At 38.3% G+C, this 21,374-nt stretch overlaps 1 protein-coding gene across 1 annotated transcript in view; it reads left to right on the plus strand.

Moving 5' to 3' along the window:
• Positions 1-21,374, plus strand: part of USH2A (Usher syndrome 2A (autosomal recessive, mild)) — a 939,168-nt gene that overhangs the window by 475,034 nt on the left and 442,760 nt on the right. The window contains exons 33-34 of the mRNA XM_010853294.1: positions 15,722-15,881; positions 17,245-17,416. Coding sequence (XP_010851596.1) covers positions 15,722-15,881; positions 17,245-17,416 — 332 coding nt within the window. The remainder of the gene's footprint in view (positions 1-15,721; positions 15,882-17,244; positions 17,417-21,374) is intronic.

Genomic DNA, 21,374 nt, shown 5'->3' on the forward strand with positions numbered 1-21,374 from the left:
GATAGATGAAACAAGAACAGATTATACAGAGTGAAGTAAGCCAGAAAGAAAAACACCAATACAGTATACTAACGCATATATATGGAATTTAGAAAGACAGTAACAATAACCCTGTGTACGAGACAGCAAAAGAGACACTGATGTATAGATCAGTATTATGGACTCTGTGGGAGAGGGAGAGGGTGGGGAGATTTGGGAGAATGGCATTGAAACATGTATAATATCATGTATGAAACGAGTCGCCAGTCCAGGTTCGATGCAGGATACTGGATGCTTGGGGCTGGTGCACTGGGACGACCCAGAGGGATGGTATGGGGAGGGAGGAGGGAGGAGGGTTCAGGATGGGGAACACAGGTATACCTGTGGCGGATTCATTTTGATATTTGGCAAAACTAATACAATATTGTACAGTTTAAAAATAAAATAAAATTTAAATAAATAAATAAATAAAATAGCTCAACTGGAAAAAAAAAACTTATGCAATGTGTAAAATAGATAGCTAGTGAGGAATTGCTATATAGCACAGGGAGCTCAGCTCTGTACTCTGTGATAACCTAGAGGGGTGGGATGGGGATGAGGGAGAGGTTCAAGAGGGAAAGGATGTATGTATACCTATGGCTGATTCACATTGTTGTATGGCAGAAACCAACACAACACTGTGAAATGATTATCCTCCAAATAAAAATAAATTTTTAAAAAACTCATAAAAAAAAAAAGAAAATTACTGTTTTAAAGAGAAAAACCTGTCATTCTATGGGAATGACTCAAGGATAGACGATTTGGTAGAAGTCTTACAAGGGACCAATCTACTTCTTGTTGTGACATCGAAGACTTCTTCAACTTCTAAAAATGCAGAGGTTGCTTATGATACATTGCATTTTTACAAGTTGATATAGAAGCATAATTTTTAAAAGATATTTACACTCTAACATTACAGTTTACATGCTGGGAACCTATTGTGGTTATTTTACATATTCTCTCCTTATATGCAGGACAGTTTGCTTATCATTCCATTCCAAATTAAATTGCAAGAGCATTTTATGGAGAATGAAACAGATGATTCTCTCCAAGCCGCTGTAATGTTCAGAGCAAATATCTAAGAAGTAAAAACTTTTATCACAATATTCTGGATGTTTAAAACTTATTTCTAAGTTTTCTTAGAAAAATAGACATTCAGTAGAGTTTAACCTTTCACAGCATCAAACTCTAACTTCTTTTTTTACAGATGAAGAAACCAAGAGCCAGTGAGGGCAGGTGTTTTCCCCAAATCCATGTAGACTAAGGGCTGTGCCAGAACTAGACAAGGATTTCCCAATGCCTGGCTCCATTATGTGTGGGTCCTTTGCATCATCACTACAGAGTTATCAACCAGGAATCCAGTGGTCTTTCCAAAAACGCCCCAAACTGTCTTTATAGCTTTATTTTCTTTACTTTTTCTGTATGTCCTGCACCTGAGCTAAACTGAAACTTCTTGACCTAAGTCTAAACATTTTTAACCAAGCTTGTGCTGAATTATTCTACAACAATACCCTTTGCCAACTCTTCCCATGCAGAATGTCTGCTCCCTCTGACTCTACTGCTTTAAAACCTGTCTAAATGCTGTCTCCTTTTTGATAGATGGATATACCTACAGATTTATCTCAAAATTTCACAGATTTCATCAATCTGCATATACATATGAGTCTCAGTTCTAATACTCATATTTCACTTATTTACTGCCCTCACTTCAAGTAGGTGATCTCTGCCTCCTGCAAACTAATCCACATGAGTAGCAACCATCCTTCTAAGACTGAGGGAAAATGCCCCAGATTTGTAGGAAAAATTTAGCTAAGTTATATGATTGAAGTTTCTCATATAATATTCCTGTAATGTTATCTCAAGTCTTTCTCTTTGGTTTGTGAGATAAAAGCGTTTATGAAAATTGAAAGCTGGATACTGATTTCCTAATTCTATTTCTTACTGTCCAGAGGCAAAGTAGAAGAATGGGTGGGATGTTAGTGTGTGTGTGTGTGTGTGTGTGTGTGCATGCGTGTAAGGTTATGTTATTATAAAAGTAACCAAGAAAAATAACTCTGGGCTAAACATACCATAATTTATTACAAATTAAGTGGTAGAGAGACTCAGAAAGCCAGACTCAAGACTGCTGGCTAAGAATGCTGTCAGCCTAAGGAGTTGAGTATGGAAGACTTTTGCTCTAACCAGCCAGTGAGAGAAGGGGAAATTAGGAAGCATCATCCCTCATTATCACAGACAAACTAGTGACTGACAACTCACAGCAGGTAGGGCTCCCCCACCACATGCTATCTGCTGCTATCCTGAGGGAGGGATTGGCTTTCCTCTCTTTATTTCCAGTTATCCTATTGCAATGAAGTTTTCACTTTTCCACCATCAGAAGTGTCCAAATATTAGGAGTCATACGGGGGTTCCTATAAGATGCATCCTTCTTCTCCAATAGTATGTAATACTGTGAATACTTACATCTGGGATAAAGATGCTCACAAAGGAAATTTGCTAAAAGGGCAAGTAAATAGAATGTAGACCATACATCTGTTGGGGAGAAATAGGAGATTCTCCATGAATAGTATACACTTTGAATAAGGATTTGATGAAAGTGAAAGATATGAATTTCTCTGATAAAGTGGGAAATATTGTAAGCACAAATAGAAAATTTGTGGAGTTCAGTAATGTAGTTTGGGTGCGGTTTTATATGCAAATCCTTACCTGGGCAAAATGATTCCAGCTCTGTAAATTAATTAGAAAGCACATGAATGAATGTCAGTCTTGGTTAATTGCTCATCTGGCCAAAGAACATCATGTTGCAAGTTAAGGTTTCTATGAGGAGCAGAAGAGCAGTGATGTTCAGACTAAAGAAAGCCTCTGTTTTTATTAATTATAAGGTCAGAACTGACTTTTCTGGAATCAGAAGAGAAGCACGGGTGGAGCAGGAGCTGTCCTCTGGCAGAGATGAATGCACTCTGACATACCACGTGTGTTCTGGCATAACTCATTGCTTTCCGGGTGTCTGTGGAAAATACAATACCTCCTAGGTCTGCTGCCCTAGATGGGTTCTCACTGAACCATGCCTTTTCCCTGGTTCTCAAGTTGGAATACCCAATGACAGAAGGAGATGTGGTCAGCACCTACGTAGATGGTTCCCATGTTTTTCAACATCCTGATGATGATCTGTGGACAAGATGCACATAAAGGAGAGAGAAAATTCAGGAAAAATCTGTTTTTCTTTTGTGAAATACTACTAGGAATTTCTCAGAGAAAGAACCAGATGATAAAGAAGCAAAGTGAAAGTGAAAGTCGCTCAGTCGGGTCCGACTCTTTGTGACCCCATGGACTGCAGCTTGCCAGGCTCCTCTGTCCATGGACTTCTCCAGGCAAGAATAGTAGAGTGGGTTGCCATTCCATTCTCCAGGGGATCTTCCTGACCCACAGATCGAACCTGGTCTCCCGTATTTCAGGCAGATTTTTTACCGTCTGAGCTACCAGGGAAGCTCAAAAACTGCTTTTAATTTTTTGATGGGAGAAACCAATTAAAAGATAGAAATTTCTCACTTTATACTAGAAATTAAAAGAAAATATTGCTTAATTATTGCTTCATTTTGTAAACTGAGATCAATGAAATGCTGTGAACAATGGCAAGAAATCAATCATAAAATAGCATAAAATTCATGGCCAGTATTGTAAATTAAAGCCTGCCTGACAGTATTTGGTGAGGTGTCCATGCACTGGGATGCATTTCCTTGTATCACATCTCAGGATACTGAGATCCATTTATAAAGCGTATTAGAGTGATCTGCTTTCCCCCGTCCACAACTCCCTGTGTTTGATTTTATGCAAATGATGACATCAAGGAAATGGTAAAGAAGATGTTACTAAGGGGCTCTGACAAACAGTAGCCTTATATTTTTAGGATTCTCCTACCTTCCATTTACTGACTCAGAGTTGGTACATACCTGTGATTGTTTGAATCCATTGATCCATTACGTTGCCCTTGAAGGACCTAATCACATCTGTACAGTCATACTGCCAAATCAGGCAGAGAGGAGAGAATCATCATCACATTCTTCTTTGCTTTAAAGTTTATATTGTGGCTTTGTTTGTGGCTTTACTCACAAAGAATACCTTAGTCTGCATCCCTTGGAACTTTTTCACTTTTTAAATTAATTATTTTTTAAAAAAATCTCCATTCCATTTGTTCCTCTTTTACACAGCTATTCTTTATTTCCCCCCACTGATGCTGCTTCCTTTTATCTTTCTCTAATTTTCCTTTCCTTGTCCTTATCATCTCCTCCCATTTCACCAAGGATTTCCCAACCAGGTCACCTGGGCAGCTTCCTCTACCATGTATCACATTAGGTTCTACCCTTTACTCTTTCTTTTTCTTTTATGCCTCATTATTCAGAGGACCCTAATGACACTTCATCTTCTTATGGAAATACATTGAGAATAATCCACTTTGGGGTGGACAGGACAGGCATAAAAATGACTTGGAAGTCAAAAAAGCTATTTAATCAGACTGGCTTTCATTGTACCATTGAGTTGAGAGTTTTTAAATTTTCAGAATTAAAAGAAAAGCCTCAGTTCCTATGATCGCAGAGGCATAGCAATCTGATTTCCTAAACTGGACATGTGAGCAAACAAATTATTTTATGGGTGGGAATTAATTTATCTTAAAAAACATTGGAGAAAATGTTAATTCTACATAATTTGTAAAATCTTGGTTGTATGATCATCATAAGCATAAATGAAGTGCCAGTTGAGCATGGAGCCTTTATAAATCTCAGTCAATATGATATCCACATACATCTCTATTTCTGTGAATATCTATATTTTTATGTTGTTTTTGGTCATTTGCTAAGTCATATCTGACTTTTTGTGAGCCCATGGACTGCAGGCCCCTCTGTCTTTCATTATCTCCCGGAGTTTGCTCACATTCATGTCCACTGAGTCAGTGATTCTAACCACCTCATCCTCTGCTTCCCCCTTCTCCTTTTGCCTTCAGTCTTTCCCAGCATCAGGGTCTTTTCCAATGAGTCAGCTCTCCTTATCAGGTGACAAAGTATCGGAGCTTCAGCATCAGTCCTTCCAGTGAATGTTCCTTTAGGATTGACTGATTTGATCTCCTTGCAGTCCAAGGGACTCTCAAGAGTCTTCTCCAGCACCACAATTGGAAAGCATCGATTCTTTGGTGCTCAGCTGTCTTTATGGTCCAGCTCTCATATCTGTATATGACTACTGGAAAAACCATAGCTTTGACTATATAGACCTTTGTTAGCAAAGTGATATCTCTGCTTTTTAAGACAATGTCTATATTTGTCATAGCTTTTATTCCAAGGAGCAAGTGTCTTTTAATTTTATCACTGCAGTCACTGTCCACAGTGATTTTGGAGCTCAAGAAAATAAAATCTGTCACTGTTTCCACTTTTTTCCCTTCTATTTGCCATGAAGTGATGGGACTGGGTGCCACGATCTTAGTGTTGTTTTTTTTTTCATGTTGAGTTTTAAGCTAGCTTTTTCACTCTCCTCTTCCACCCTCATCAAAAGGGTCAGGGGTAGGGAGGAGCAGAAGATAAAAGATATAAGTTAGGATGACAGCCCTATTGATCTCTGCTCCTGTGGCACAGGTAGGAAGAATGATGGGCTCAGAGGAGGGAACTATCCTGAGGACTCCAATTTTAGATCCCACTTGGTTCCTTAGGAGGATTGGCCAAACCATAAAAGGAGGAAAAAAGAGCAATGCAATGAAGGGAGAAACAAAGTAACAAGATTGTTATTGATGAGGAGTGATAGAGTTCCAGTTCAAACTGGAAAACCTAGAATTGCAGTAGATTCTTTCAGTATATTTAGCAATTTCTCTGTCACATCTTAGAGATATGAGAAGTGTTAGAGGAAGAAGATGAGGTTTAGCCAGAGCTAGGAATTGGGAAAGCAGATACAGAAGAGGATTGGGGAGGCTGAAAAATCTAGGGACTCGGGAGTATGGCTTTGAAATGGATGAGCAAAGATCATAGCAAGGAAAATGCAAATGTGCAAATCTCTGGAAATAAGAGGCTGAACATTGTGTGATGGCAAATGAGTGTTTGTTTGGATGTGACAAGTGGACGAGGTGGGAATTTACCAGAGAGGGCAGATTTTAGATTGAGAACCTTGGAAATGGTTCCAAAGATGATTAAGTAGGGGGTATAACTATGCTGCATGTTGAATAAATGAAGCAGAAGTGAAGGGCATTACATTTGAGGAAGTTAAAGTGAAGCCAGATTCAGAGATGAGTCATTACTGAGGATGTTGAAGCTGCCAAAAAAGGGATTACGATTGAAAAGAAAATTGAGCCAATGCTGAAGTCATTGAGGAAAGGGGAAGTATGATGACATAGGAAGTGTAATAGGGCATGTGTCAACTAGGTCTTTGGCATAAAATTTCTTAAATAATGAATTGATATTGGTAAACTATGGCTGCCTTTTCTCAATATAATATATACTTAAATATTATAGAATTTGAAAATATATATAGCCAAAAATTTAACTCATCTGCATGCCCTCACTTTGAGAAAACTGCTGTTAATATTTTTTTTTAATTTTCCATAATATATTGTAGCTTTTAAAATTTATGTTGCATACTGGAGTATAGTTGATTAACAATGATAATTTCAGGTGTATAGCAAAGTGATTCAGTTGTACATACTCCTTGGAAGGAAAGTTATGACCAACCTAGATAGCATATTGAAAAGCAGAGATATTACTTTGCCAACAAAGGTCCGTCTAGTCAAGGCTATGGTTTTTCCAATGGTCATGTATGGATGTGAGAGTTGGACTGTGAAGAAAGCTGAGCACTGAAGAATTGATGCTTTTGAACTGTGGTGTTAGAGAAGACTCTTGAAAGTCCCTTGGACTGCAAGGAGATCCAATCAGTCCATCCTAAAGGAGATCAATCCTGGGTGTTCATTGGAAGGACTGATGTCGACGCTGAAACTGCAATACTTTGGCCACCTCATGTGAAGAGTTGACTCATTGGAAAAGACCCTGATGCTGGGAGGGATTGGGGGCAGGAGGGGAAAGGGATTACAAGAGGATGAGATGGCTGGATGGCATCATTGACTCCATGCACATGAGTTTGGGTGAACTCCGGGAGTTGGTGATGGACAGGGAGGCCTCGGTTCAGTTCAGTTCAGTCGCTCGGTCATGTCCGACTCTTTGCAACCCCATGAATCGCAGCACACCAGGCCTCCCTGTCCATCACCAACTCCTGGAGTTCACTCAGACTCACGTCCATCAAGTCAGTGATGCCATCCAGCCATCTCATCCTCTGTCGTCCCCTTCTCCTCCTGCCCCCAATCCCTCCCAGCGTCAGAGTCTTTTCCAGTGAGTCAACTCTTCACATGAGGTGGCCAAAGTACTGGAGTTTCAGCTTCAGCATCATTCCTTCCAAAGAAATCCCAGGGCTGATCTCCTTCAGAATGGACTGGTTGGATCTCCTTGCAGTCCAAGGGACTCTCAAGAGTCTTGTCCAACACCACAGTTCAAAAGCATCAATTCTTCGGTGCTCAGCCTTCTTCACAGTCCAACTCTCACATCCATACATGACCACAGGAAAAACCATAGCCTTGACTAGGCAGACCTTTGTTAGCAAAGTAATGTCTCTGCTTTTGAATATGAGGCCTGGCATGCTGCAATTCATGGGGTCGCAAAGAGTTGTACACGACTGAGCAACTGAACCGAACTGAACTGATACATGTATCTATGCTTTTTCAATTTCTTTTCACATTTAGCTTATTACAGAGTATTGAGCAGAATTCCCTGTGCTCTACAGTAGGACCTTGTTGGTTATCTATTTATATATATATAGCAGTATGTACATGTCAATTCCAAGCTAACCACCGCCACCCCCATCCCCCTGGTAACCAGAACTTTGTTTTCTAAGTCACTGAATCTGTTTGTGTTTTGTAAACAAGTTCATTTGTATCATTTTATTGTATTCCATATATTAGCAATATCATGTGATATTTGTCTTTGTCTGACTTACTTCATTTAGTATGATAATCTCTAGGCCCATCTATGTTGCTGCACATGGCATTATTTTTTTCCTTTTCATGACTAACATTCCATCTTATATATGTGCCACATCTTCCTTAATACTAGATTTTTAATGAAATATTCATGTTTGAGAATTAAGCTTTAGCAGTCAAAGAAGTACAAGTCTGCCTTTTTCTTGTCTTTTGACAATGAATTGCCTTCATCTCACAGTTACATTGGTCTGACAAATTGCATTCCATAGATTCTTAGAGACTTTCATTCAGATATTACTCTCTTTCTGTGAAAAGTAGGCCATAGAATTTTCTCTGGCCTTGCCTAATTCATTTTTTCAACATATAAAACTGCTAGTTAGATCTCACCAATCCTGAAGACATCTTGGTGAACACAATAGAAAGCATCTTTCTGTACTCAAAGAGTTTATATCCCTCTGAGACCAATAACAAGGTGGTTTCTGTCATGTTTTGATAACTATGATAAGTAACTACGCAAGGTGATATGACTGAGGGTACCTGGGGATGGATGGTGGTGGCCATGCTGTTAGATTATCAAGAAAGACCACTCAGAGGGAGATGAGCCTGATGGATGAGATAAAGTCAGCCAACCACAAAGAAGGAGAAAACAGGTGTTCATCAGAAGAGATGGCACCTACAAAGGCCTGGAGGTGTGAGATTGTAGTGTTGGAGGGATATGGAGGGACAGAAATGGCCAGTGTATGGAAGGCGTGAGAGGTAGGCTCTTGGCAAATCAAGAAGTATCTCATTGACCACTTGTGTATGTCATTCTATGAGAAACAGATGGTCACTGCAGGGTGGCCTGGAGAATCAAAAGATCACTGTGGACTGATGATCTTGCTTCCTTCTTCACTGAGAAAACTGAAGCAATTATAAGATAAACCCCACCCACTCCCCCCAGCATTTGTACCCACATAGTCTCCTTTCCCTCCATAACCACAGATTATCTGTTCCTGCTCCGAGTATAAACCCTCCACTTTCGTTCTTGGCTGCAGTCTTTCACATATTCAAGGTCAAACCTCCAGCCCATTAAGAATTCTGCTCTCCCTGTTGGGCCATTTCTAGCAGCATACATCATTTTATCTTATTTTATTATTAAAAAAAAATCTTCTTTGGCCTCTACTTACCTTCCGTCTATTGTTTCACCTCTCATTTTCCTTCACAGCAAAACATATTGAAAAAGTTGCTTATATTCCTCTCTCTAATTCGTCTTCTCTCATCCTCTCAGGAATCCATTTGAGTCAGGCTTAGACACTCATAACTTAACTTAAACTTTTATAGCACAAATATGAATGACTGCCATAGTGCTAATTCAACTTTTAGTTTTCCTCTTATTAGACTTATCATCTTTGAAAATTTGCCTCATTTGACTTCTAGGGCATCAAATCTTCATAGCTTACTGATTCCTCTTTCTCTGTCTCCATGGTTGGTTTTCTGCTTCTATTCCAGACAGCTTAAGATTGACATCTCAGTATTTGGGTCCTTAAACTTTTTCCCTTTTCTACCCACATTCACTCTATTTTTGCATTCTCATCCATTTTAAATGTCATCTATATGATGATGACTTTCCAAAGTATATCTCAAGCCAGGATGTCTTGAAATTCCAAAATTTATTCAAATTGCCTAATTGACATCTCCACTTGGTTGTCTAATCAACATTTCAAACTTGCCAACATGAATCTTTTAATTTGAATTATAGTTGATTTATAATGCTGTGTAAGTTTCATGTGTTCAGCACAGTGATTCAGTTAAAATATATATATATATATGTACATGTATTATATATTTTTTCAGATTCTTTTCCCTTATAAGATATTACAAAATATTGAGTATAGATCCCTGTGCTATACAGTAGTACTTGTTGGCTATTTTAGATATAGTAGTATGTATATGTTAATCCCAAACTCCTACTTTATCCCTCCCACCTTTCCCCTTTGGTAACCATAAGTTTTTCTAGGTCTGCAAGTTTATTTCTGTTTTGTAAATAAGTTTGTTTATAGTTTTTTCTTAGATTCCATGTATGAGCAGTATCATATGACATTTGTCTTTCTCTCTGGCTTACATCAGTTAGTATGATAATTTCTAGATCCATCCCTGTTGCTGCAAATGGTATTAATTCATTCTTTTTTATGGCTGAGTAACACACACACACATCTCTTTCTCCTCCTGCCTTCAATCTTCCCCCTCCTGCCTTCAATCATCCCCAGCATCAGGGTCTTTTCCAGTGAGTCAGTTCTTTGCATCAGGTGGCCAAAGTATTGGAGTTTCAGCATCAGTCCTTCCAATGAATATTCAGGATTGATTTCCTTTAGGTTTGACTGGTTTGATCTCCTTGCTATCCAAAGGACTGTCAAGAGTCTTCTCCAACACCACAGTTCAAAAGCATCAATTCTTTGGCACTCAGTATTATGTTAGAGAATGTTCTAATTTCTTCTCTTACATGTAACTGTCCAGTTTTTCTACCACCACTTATTGGGGAGACTGTCTTTTCTCCATGGTATATTCTTGCCTCCTTCGTTGGCCAGCTCCAGTGGTCCCAAGTAGCTCCTGTGTAGCAGGCCCAGCCTCTGCAACCCTAGCTTTAATTCTAGCTCATACACACACACCCAGGTCCTTGGCCTAGCCATGTGCATGGCCAGTTCCCATAGACACAGCCTATAATTCAGCTCCTGAGGCTGCAGGTCACAGGCTGTCTCCTATAGTTACAAGCCCAGGCTTGTGCTAACTCTAAGCCAGCCCTCATGTCCTCAGGTTCCAGGTCAACGCTCACAGTACCAGGTTCCTGGAACATCCAAGTACTGGACGGAACACTAAATATGCAGATGTGGGGCCCACCCAGTAGTCCATGTACCTGGACTGCTTATGCCCCCTGTACTCAGGATCCTTGTCAGTGCACATAGATACAGGTCCAAGGGCCATTACCATGGGCTCAAATGCCGGGCCTGTACCCGTAAAACTGGTTTCAAGACTTAACCAGTGGATAAAACCAGTCCAGGTAGTCACGGTAGTCAACTACTTCCTTGAATATACAGACACTATGATTCATAAGGATCATGATAATCAAGGAAATAAGACACCACTTAGGAAAACCAGAGTCTGTGAACTGTCTGACAAAGAGTTCAGGCTTATCCTATTAAGGAAACACACTGAACTGCAAGAAAACGAAGACAGACAACTAAATGAAGTTAGAAAAACAATGCATAAACAAAATGGGAAGCTCAACAAAGAAATAGAAATTGTTTAAAAGAACAAATAGACATCCTTGAGTCAAAGAACATAAGGACAATGAAAAAATTCAGGAAAGAGATACAAGAACAGACTCAACCAAGCAGAAGAATTTGTGAACTAGAAGACAGGTCATTTGAAATCATCTAGTCAGAGAAGCAAAACGAATGAAAGAGAGTGAAGAAAACTTACATGAATTATGAGATGCCATTCAAAGAACCAGTTTATATATCACAGAACCCCAGAAATGGAAGAGACAGAGAAAAGAGCAAAAAACTGATCAAAAGAAACTATAGCTGAGAACTTCCCAAATCTGGGGAGAGATTTGGACATTGAAATTCATGAAGATAATAAGTCACTCCAGGTACTCAAGCCAAGATGATCTTCTCCAAGACATATAATAAAGCTGTCTAAATTCGAAAAGTGATGTTCATAAAATCCATATCTGACCATGCAACTACTCTGTTCAAAACCCTCTCATAGCTTTCTAACTAGATTCTCTCAGATTAAAACTCAAAATCCATGTAGAGACATACAACACTCATACGGTCTCCCCCTTATTGATTTTCTGATGTCATCTCTTACTTCTTTCTGCTTCATTTGCTCTGCTCCAGCCTCCCTGGCCTTCTTGCCATGTTCATGGTAGTCACGTTCCTCCTTCCAAGTCTTTGCTTAGCTTGTTCTTCTCCTGAAATAGTTCTTTGCTTAGAATCCCCACACCTGTTACTCTTATTCTTTCCAGACATTTGCTCAAGATGTCATCTTGCTGCTGTGGCCTCCGCTGACTCATGCTTTTTTTCTTTTCCTTTCAGTTTTATTGACATATAACTGACATGCAATAATTGAGTTTAAGGTGTACAGCCTTATGACTTTACTCATATATATATCAAAATGATTATGACAGCAAACTTAGTTCACATCCCTGACTCTAGCCTTTAAAATCACTGCACACTCTTGCTTCTTTCCCTGTTCTATGTTTTCTGTGGCACTTTTCATACTTTATGTACAGATAGCCTTAAACCCTGGAGATGGCAATGGCACCCCACTCCAGTACTCTTGCCTGGAAAATCCCATGGATGGAGGAGCCTGGTGGGCTGCTGTCTATGGGGTCACACAGAGTCGAACACGACTGAAGCGACTTAGCAGCAGCAGCCTTAAACCCTAGTCAATGTTCAATTTAAAGCCATGCTAAACTCCTAAAATGCAACAACTTTCTCATCCATAAATTTCTAATTGCCTGAAATAGTCTAGAAGTAAATCCCAGCTATGAGTGGAGGACTTGATAAGAGTTGGCATCTTCTACTTCAGGACTGGGTCACGAGCCATACTGGCTTTCTCTAGCAACGTGACCCTATTTGCTCACCTCCTCATCCTAGTCTCCCTCAGTTCTGACCATCATATACATGGATGCTTCCCAACCTATGGAGGAGCATATTTTGTCAGAGTGGAATCCAGGCACAGAGAGTAATCCTGGAACTAATACAGAAAGATACTCCCATTTGAGGCAGGTATTCTGGGTGAGTTTAGGAGTTCTATGATCACGGTCACCCTCAAAGCATGTAGACTGTAGTGTAAAGAAGAATGGGGCATTCTGTGATAAGAAGACACTTGATAAGGTGATACTATGATGATGCCTTCTGACCGTGCCAGCTCAGGATAATTAAGGACTACTTGGACATGCAAGTCTGTGCCAGCAAACACATACAAATATATCTTGGGCTGCCATTGAATGCTACGACTTCTTAACCAATTGCAAATTAGGTAACCAAATCCCTGCCTCAACAAGCTAGAATGTAAGAAAGCAAGAACTGCCCACCACAAAGCGTTCACTGGCAAAAGATCATCATCGCATCCAGTGTGGTTTGCAGCTGACCAAGACACTTTGGTATGGCTAGGAGACATTCTCATTTAAATATTCCAAAGTCACTTGGAATCAGCCCCATGGAAAGCAGTTTCCTGCTGGGGTATGTTTTCAGAGAAAATAGTTGTATTCGCATGTTCAAATATAACAGCTTTCCCCTAGTAGTACTTAAGCCCCCAGGGGTTCCCTCTTTCCTCTAGGTTCTCTTTCCGCCTTGGTTTTGCTCCTGCAACTGGCTTTTAAGTCAAATCCCCAGCTTCCTTTTCTCAGAAATGTAAGGAATTCAGACAGATGGAAGGGATGAAAGGCTGCAGTCACTAAGCTCTTGAGAATCCGAAGGAAAAGATGACAAAAACAGGGAAATGAGAGATATAATATGTTAGCATATTACACATTGCATTGGGTTGGCCAAAATGTTCATTCAGGGTTTTCCTGAAGATATTATGAAAAACCTAAATGAACCTTTTGACCAACCCAATAGTTGGGTTGGACCTACTAGTAGGACATGTTTTTTTGCATGAAGTTTTCCCACAGTAAATAATAGTTACTCTCTGAGTAGCCTCCAAGGCCATTATTATCATGATTTTTAACTTTATAAGTTTCATAGAATGTTTTTCCAAATGAAAGTACCTCAGTTCTTTCTGACTTGTGCACACATAGTGTAGCTGTTCCTGCCATTTCTCAGAGGTCTCTGGCAAGGCCATGCTGTTTTAACACCAACTTCAAAGTATTCTTGTAATTTATCTTCTGATTCCACCCCTGCCCCCTGCCCCATTGCCTATATTGCCTCCAACCTCAACTTGGTACCATCAAGGACCTGTAAGATAAAGTTATGAAGCAAACAAGTTTAATCAAAAGCATTATAAGTCTCTTCTTGGTAATCACCTTTTGTTCTAGAGTAGCTATTTTTAGTGTAAAAAAATTTTTTTGCCTTTATTCTGATGACCTACATGTTTAACCAATTGATTATACTTTGCATGAAAATCAGTGTTCTCTTTCCAGTTTACTTTTGCTGTCAGTGCAATGCAAAATCTATTTCCCTGAATTAGGTTGCATTTCATTCATCTTTTATACATGAAATTGTAATGGTTCAAGGTTAATGATCTTTAAAGAAAATGTGTTGCGTACGTTGTAACTACCTTATTTCAAAAATATTCCTGAAAATAATGATTATTTCTAGCAGTATGAAAATGTGGCATGTTTAAATCTTGGTAAAGTTGACTGAACTTTGCTTAGATTCAGTCAACAAAATGATTATTGAATACCTTTCTCAATAAAGTGTTTGGGATATTTCAGAATTGAATTAGTAAATTACAGATTTGCTTCTTTTAATGCAAGTGAATATAGTTTCTTTTAGAGAGACAGATGGGCTTCCCTGATAGCTCAGCTGGTAAAGAATCTGTATGCAATGCAGGAGACCCTGGTTCTATTCCTGGGTCAGGAAGATCTGCTGGAGAAGGGATAGGCTGTCCACTCCAGTATTCTTGGGCTTCCCTTGGGTTCAGCTGGTAAAGAATCCACCTGCAATGAGGGAGACCTGGGTTTGATCCCTGGGTTGGGAAGATCCCTTGGAAAAGGGAACGGCCACCAACTCCAGTATTCTGGCCTGGAGAACTCCATGGACTGTATAGTTCATGTGGTCGCAAAGAGTCGGTCATGACTCAGCAACTTTCACTTTCAGAGCGCCAGATAGATATAAAGTACTAAAGAAGTTCAGAGGAGGGAGAGTGTTACTGGATAGAGTACTTGCCCAGTTCTCTTTATCATCTTTCATACCTAGCTCTACTATATCTAGATCATGTCATTAGTTAATTGTTTCTTCATTTATCCAAACATATATTCAGACCTACAGTGTACAGGCAATGTACTAGATATTGAGGATGTAAAATGAATATACCACCATTGCTTCCTTTATAATGTTCAGTCTAATGGATCAGATAGTCATGGAAATAAATCATTACGACACAGTGTTGTGTTATGCCAAAAGTGTGTGCAAAACTCTGAGAGACAAAGGAGAGGATAATAGCTCCGCCTTCTGCCAAGGGTCATAGCATAGTATGCTGGTGAAATCTTTAAAAAGAAATTGGCATTTGCACCGAGGCTGGACAGTTTGAAGGTCAAATAACACGCAGTTGGTCGGGTGGATAGAAGAAGAAAAAATTCAACAAAAGGAATTACAAAAGCAAAGTCACTGTTATAAGCTATATATTTGCATTTCAAAAACCAGACCTGTTGTCTTCAAATATACTTTAAAAATAATTTAAGTGTCTCATTTATTTTTTAACAGAGCCCTTGAACTAACTCTAAACTCAGAAAATGATTTACCTGGTCACAGACAACCAAGAAAACAGTCAAATTGTTAAAAGGAAAAGTTAAACCAAGTTTGACTGACACTTGTCTATTTAAAAATAAGTATATTTAAAGGATAAAACAGCCTATATTTTATTGCTATTGATTTTTATGGCTATTGATGTTTATTTTAAGCTTTACTGTAACAGTTCTAAGATGTAAGAAAGTAGAGGATAAGTGAAATCTCCTGAATAAAAAGTATGATAGTAAATAAATTCTTGTTCCCCCCACAGATTTAGCAGCATTTACACCTCACCAATTTCTGCTCAGTGCTTGCACACATGTGGGATGTACAAACAGCTCCCTGGTCATACTGTCCACCACACAGCTGCCACCAGAACACGTGGATCCCCCCATTCTGACTGTCCTGGATTCTAGAACTGTATACATTCAGTAAGTAGAAACATCGTCCCTATTACACACTGGTTCATGCAAGAATCCCAGTGAGTTCAATCAAGGGAAGCGTTTGTGACATAAAATTAATTTTATTGTGATTAAATGCACAGAAGTGATTAGTTCAGTGGTTCTGGGAATCTTTGATTATCACTTGCCAACTTAATTTCCATTTTGTCTTTATGCAATCAAGCTGAGCCACACATGTACATAGATTCTGTGCAAACTTCAAAAAGGAAAAAACTGACCACTTACATGACTGCCCTGGGCTTTTTTTTTTTTTTTTATGTGAGGCATTATTTGCAATAATTTGGAATAGCATAATTTATTTTTTCTTTTTGATTATAAAATAGAACTGTCTTGCTCCCCTGAAGTTGAAGTCAGAGAGATGCTTTCATATACTGGCATGTTCAGATAATTTTTGGTAATACCGATTATTATCCATTTCTTAATATGTGAGGTACAAGGTATATTGCAGTACTTAACTGAAGCTTAACAGACCTCTGTTCCCACTAGTTAGTACTTGTTTACATTAATCACTCTTCATCTTGGTTTTCTCACCAGTTAAAGAGTTTGAATTGAAGATACTATGATGCTCATTCAAGCTGACAAACACTGGGACTTCATATCCCATTGTTCCAAGTGTAAACTCCCCTGTTGGCTTTCATTGTGTCCCAAGCTGAGCCCACTTTATATACCTTAAAAATTTCCCTCTACTCTAAGTATTTCTCAATTTACCAATTTCTGTCTGTTCCACAACTTGTGCTACACATTCCCCCTGACACTTTGTAGCCCTCATCTGGAATACCCTTTAGTTTCCCTTCTGCCTACCAATTCCAATCCACCAAGGATATGATTTTATGTATCCAGGTAGTGGGTCGCTTCATTCCAGGAGTCTTAATTGACTCCTTACTTGAGCCTTTCCAATCTCAACTTTTCTTTAGTAGTTGCATACTGAAACTCTGTGTTAGATTGTTGCATCTTTCAAGACAACTGCGACATGAAAATTATACAGTTATCTCTCCCTCTCATTTCTCAGAAGTTCTCAGACATTCTCCTTCTCCCAATTGTTGTTCCACCGTCTGGTTTCAAAATCAAGCACTCGCTCCTATATTTTTGTATTACTAGCTAATTAAGATGATAAATAACTAGAAAGCGGGCACTATGTCTTATTTGTGTACCATTCAGAGTAGACATCTAATAACTACTTGGTATTTTTTAAGTGAATTACTGTTGAGCTCTCAGTGTGTTTCTTTACAATGGCATAAATCCAAGCTTGTATGTGTCTTTTAAAAATCCTGCACATTTCAGATTTGACTTGAATGTATGATGATTATAATGCTATATTTTTTTTTATTCCCAGGTGGAAACAACCAAGAAAAGTAAATGGAATTCTGGAGCGCTATATGTTATATATTTCAAATCACACACATGATTTTACAGTTTGGGATGTCATCTATAACAGCACAGAACTTTTTCAGGATCACACTCTGCAGTACCTTTTACCTGGTAATAAATATCTCATCAAACTGGCAGTAAGTTCGCTTTTTTATCACTTTGTCTGTCCTCATCACTCTCCTTGCGGCTTCTCTTTAGTCTCATCTTCTCTTCATCTCTCACTTTAAAAAAAAACAAAAGTCTCTTGTATTGCTATTTACACTGAAAACTTGCTTCACGTGCAAAGTGAAAATATTGCTGATCTAATACCTACGTATTTATATTTTGTTATGCAAAATGATAGAATAACCATCTGAAACAGGAGATTTTTCCAAATCTAATTTGGGATTATCAGAAATTATTTCTTTTTTATTATTTGTAGAATGTCATAATTGTTGAGGGCTTTTCAGAAAATGCTTGGATTACTAGGGCTATTTCCTAATGGGGCTTGTATTCATTCAAAAAGCAATGCATGGTATGAACATGTAGGTCTTATATTTTTAAATTAAGATTTAAATGACCCTCAAGTATTCTTGATTGTTATTATATTCTGGTTTATATTACATTTCTATCTCAAAATAACAGTCACTTAATAAAACCCTAGAATCAACATAGTTTAGACAGGCAATAGCATTTTTTTAATGCAAAATAGTACTTTTACACAAAGATCTTTTAAAAGACCTTGATATTACTGTGGAATTTATACTCAGTAGTTTCCTTTCTTTTTTTGATGAAATATAATCTTTTTTAAGTTTAATAGCATATCTGAAAATAACTGAATATAAACATGAGATTGTCCCTATTTGTTTTAAACACACTCTTCATTTTATAGCAATACCTATATAAGGATATTTGCTTTGATAAATGCCATAGAAAATATTCTGCTCTTGATTATGAATAAATTTACATTTATGTAGACACTGTGTATGCATTCATTTTACTTAACATGCTCTTGAATGCTCTAAATATTATACCACGAGAAAATAAACTACATTCAACTGTTGCTAACTGTCTGACCTGACACCACAAAACAAGGGCAATCAGACAATGTTAAAAATTCTTTTCAGAACTGTCTCCATGCGCCTAGGTGTTCAGCACACAGATAGGTTTCTGAATCAGCAATTTAATTTCTTAGCTTTTTCGCCCAAGATATAAGAAGTGTATTAACTTGATTTTCAAAAGCTAATACAGAAATCCACATCACTTCAAAACAGTGGTGATATCAAAATAAGAAAAGCCCCTGTTGCTTAGAAACAACCAAAATTAAACAGAAATTGTGTTACTCTTGGCTTTTATTAGAAGGAGGCCAAGAGTATGAAACACAGACAATTTTTAGGATATTTTGCACAGTAAATGAAGACCCACCTGAATCTCCTATGTTTTGTAAGTCTGTAATACCTTGAAAAATAAATACAATTAGATTGGGAGTCCACTTTCTTGAATATTAATTCAGATTTGCCACTAACTGAATGACCTGAAAAATTCACTTAATTGTACTGAGTCTTATGTTCTTCAAGCCTAAAATTAGGACTTTGAATTAAGTGATTTTTAATGTATCTTTGAGCCCTAAAATTCTATGATGCTACAAAGTTGACCCCAAATAATATTCTGTGAAGTCAAAGGAGACCTGACAGCCACTGAATAATGTCGATGCAAGATGTCATAAAGATGCAAGAGTCTTTGCCCTAAGTCTTGTTAGGAAAGTAAATTTGCTCATATTATTTTTGATTTCACTGTGTTTTTAGGGCAGAATATACACTGACGTATTTTCAGAAAGTATTCAACTAAAAGGTTTTTTACTTTAATTCTGTTAACAGGTAAATTAAATGAACCAGAACATTTTAGGTTCATCTTGGTTAATTGAGGAACTCGTGTATATTTCACGCTTTCAACAGGATAACTGGCTTTCAAGGTCATTAGATTAATAGATGGAGATCAGGTTCTCAGCCAAGTGGAGCTGCCTTTGTAGATAATCTTAGCATATCGACTGAGGACTAGGAAACAAAACATACAAATACAAAGCATTTAGGCAGGCATTAGAGAAAAATACATGCGGGCTCCATATGATTTACTCCAGACTGGAGCAGGTATGTTACTTCATGTGGTTTCCTGTAGTTTTCCCTGTTGTTGTTCAGTCGCTAAGTTGTGTCTGAGTCTTTGCGACTCCATGGACTGCAGCATGCCAGGCTTCCCTGTCCTCCACTATCTCCTGGAGTTTGCTCAAGCTCGTATCCACTGAGTCGGTGATACTATCCAACCACTTCAACCTCTGTCACCCACTTCTGCCCTCATCCCTTTCCCAAGGTCTTTTCCAATGAGTTTCGCATCAGGTGGTCAAAGTATTGGAGCTTCAGCTTCGGCATCAGTCCTTCCAATGAATATTCAGAATTGAATTCCTTTAGGATTGAAAGTGAAAGTCACTCAGTCCTGTCTGATTGGTGTCTAACTCTTTGTGACCCCATGGACTATACAGTCCATGGAATTCTCCAGGCCAGAATACTAGAGTGGGTAGCCTTTCCCTTCTCCTGGGGATCTTCCCAACCCAGAGATCAAACCTAGGTCTCCCACATTGTGGGGGGGATTCTTTACCAGCTGATCCACAAGGAAAGCACTAGAATACTGGAGTGGGTAGCCTATTCCTTCTCCAGTGAATCTTCCTGACCCATGAATAGAACCAGGGTCTCCTGCATTGCAGGTGGATTCTTTACCAACCGAGCTAAGGGAAGCCCTTCCTTTAAGATTGACTGGTTTTATCTCCTTGCTGTGCAAGGGACTCTCGAGTCTTCTCCAGCACCATATTTTGAAAGCATCAATTCTTTGGCATTTAGCCTTCTTTATGGTCCAAATCTCACATCTGTATATGACTTTTCCAAAGGTTTGGAAAAACCATAGCTTTGACTATATGGTCATTTTTCAGAAAAGTTAGGTCACGATTTAATATGTTCTCTAGGTTTGCCATAGCTTTCCTTCCAAGGAGCAAGCATCTTTTAATTTCATGGCTACAGTCACCACCCACAGTGATTTTGGAGCCCAGGAAAATAAAATCTGTCACTGTTTCCACTTTCCCCCACTTTGATTTGCCATGAAGTGATGGGACAGGATGCCATGAGCTTAGGCTTTTTAATGTTATATTATAAAATCCAAAGGGGTAGAGACTGCATATTTCAAAATTCTGCCTGCAGAATTAAGCATAGTATCTGGAAACGAAGTTCATGAATGATTCTTGAATGAATGAATGAACACTGAGAATATTTATTTCACAGAGAATCTGAGACCTGATATGAATCAAGTAACTTGCTGTAAAATGTGAGTTAGGGACTGCATGTTTCCAAATATATGCTCTTTGTCCTAGAAAAAATAGTATAATATTTTGCTGCATTTAACAAATGGTATTGCAAAGTGTCATAATTCCTAATAAAGATAGTAAGCCAGCAATTAAATAAGGAGGCTAGTAAGACAGGCAGGTATCAAGGTATATATGGTTTGATAATAGTCATATTACTGCTAGACATTTGCCTCTTGATTAAGTTTGTGTTCAATATATTTCCTGGACAGATTCTTAGAGATGATAAGCTTTAAATTTTCAAAAGATCATTTCTAGATAACATGGCCTTTTTCTTTTCCTTCATATGTTAAAATATGCTACACTCTTAACATCATCAGACCCTACTTACCTGAAAACAAACTGTTGTAAAAGAAAATGCTAGTTTTGGATGTTCTTAATATTCATAATTTCAAAAATAATTGATACACTTTTATTAGTTATGCATTTTATTGTACCAAAATTGAATCTCCTATTGGGACTGGATAGTCTTCATTGCAGGGTAGTAATATGACTTTTCAATTTTAAACAACATGGTTGTAACTGATAAAAGTGATAGGAGATGGGTGAAACACCTTATTTTAATATCTCAGAGGCTTTCAAAGACCTTGCCAATTCATAAAGACATCTTTGATCAAGTCCAAAATTTTGTTTAGTTGTTCCAAGCCAAAATTTTAATCAGCATTCAATTGCATTGAATGTTATGCTGATAGGCCAAATAAGATACTGATTGG

The sequence above is a fragment of the Bison bison genome, unplaced genomic scaffold (assembly GCF_000754665.1).
Source record: "Bison bison bison isolate TAMUID 2011002044 unplaced genomic scaffold, Bison_UMD1.0 scf7180017864325, whole genome shotgun sequence".
Taxonomy (NCBI): domain Eukaryota; kingdom Metazoa; phylum Chordata; class Mammalia; order Artiodactyla; family Bovidae; genus Bison; species Bison bison.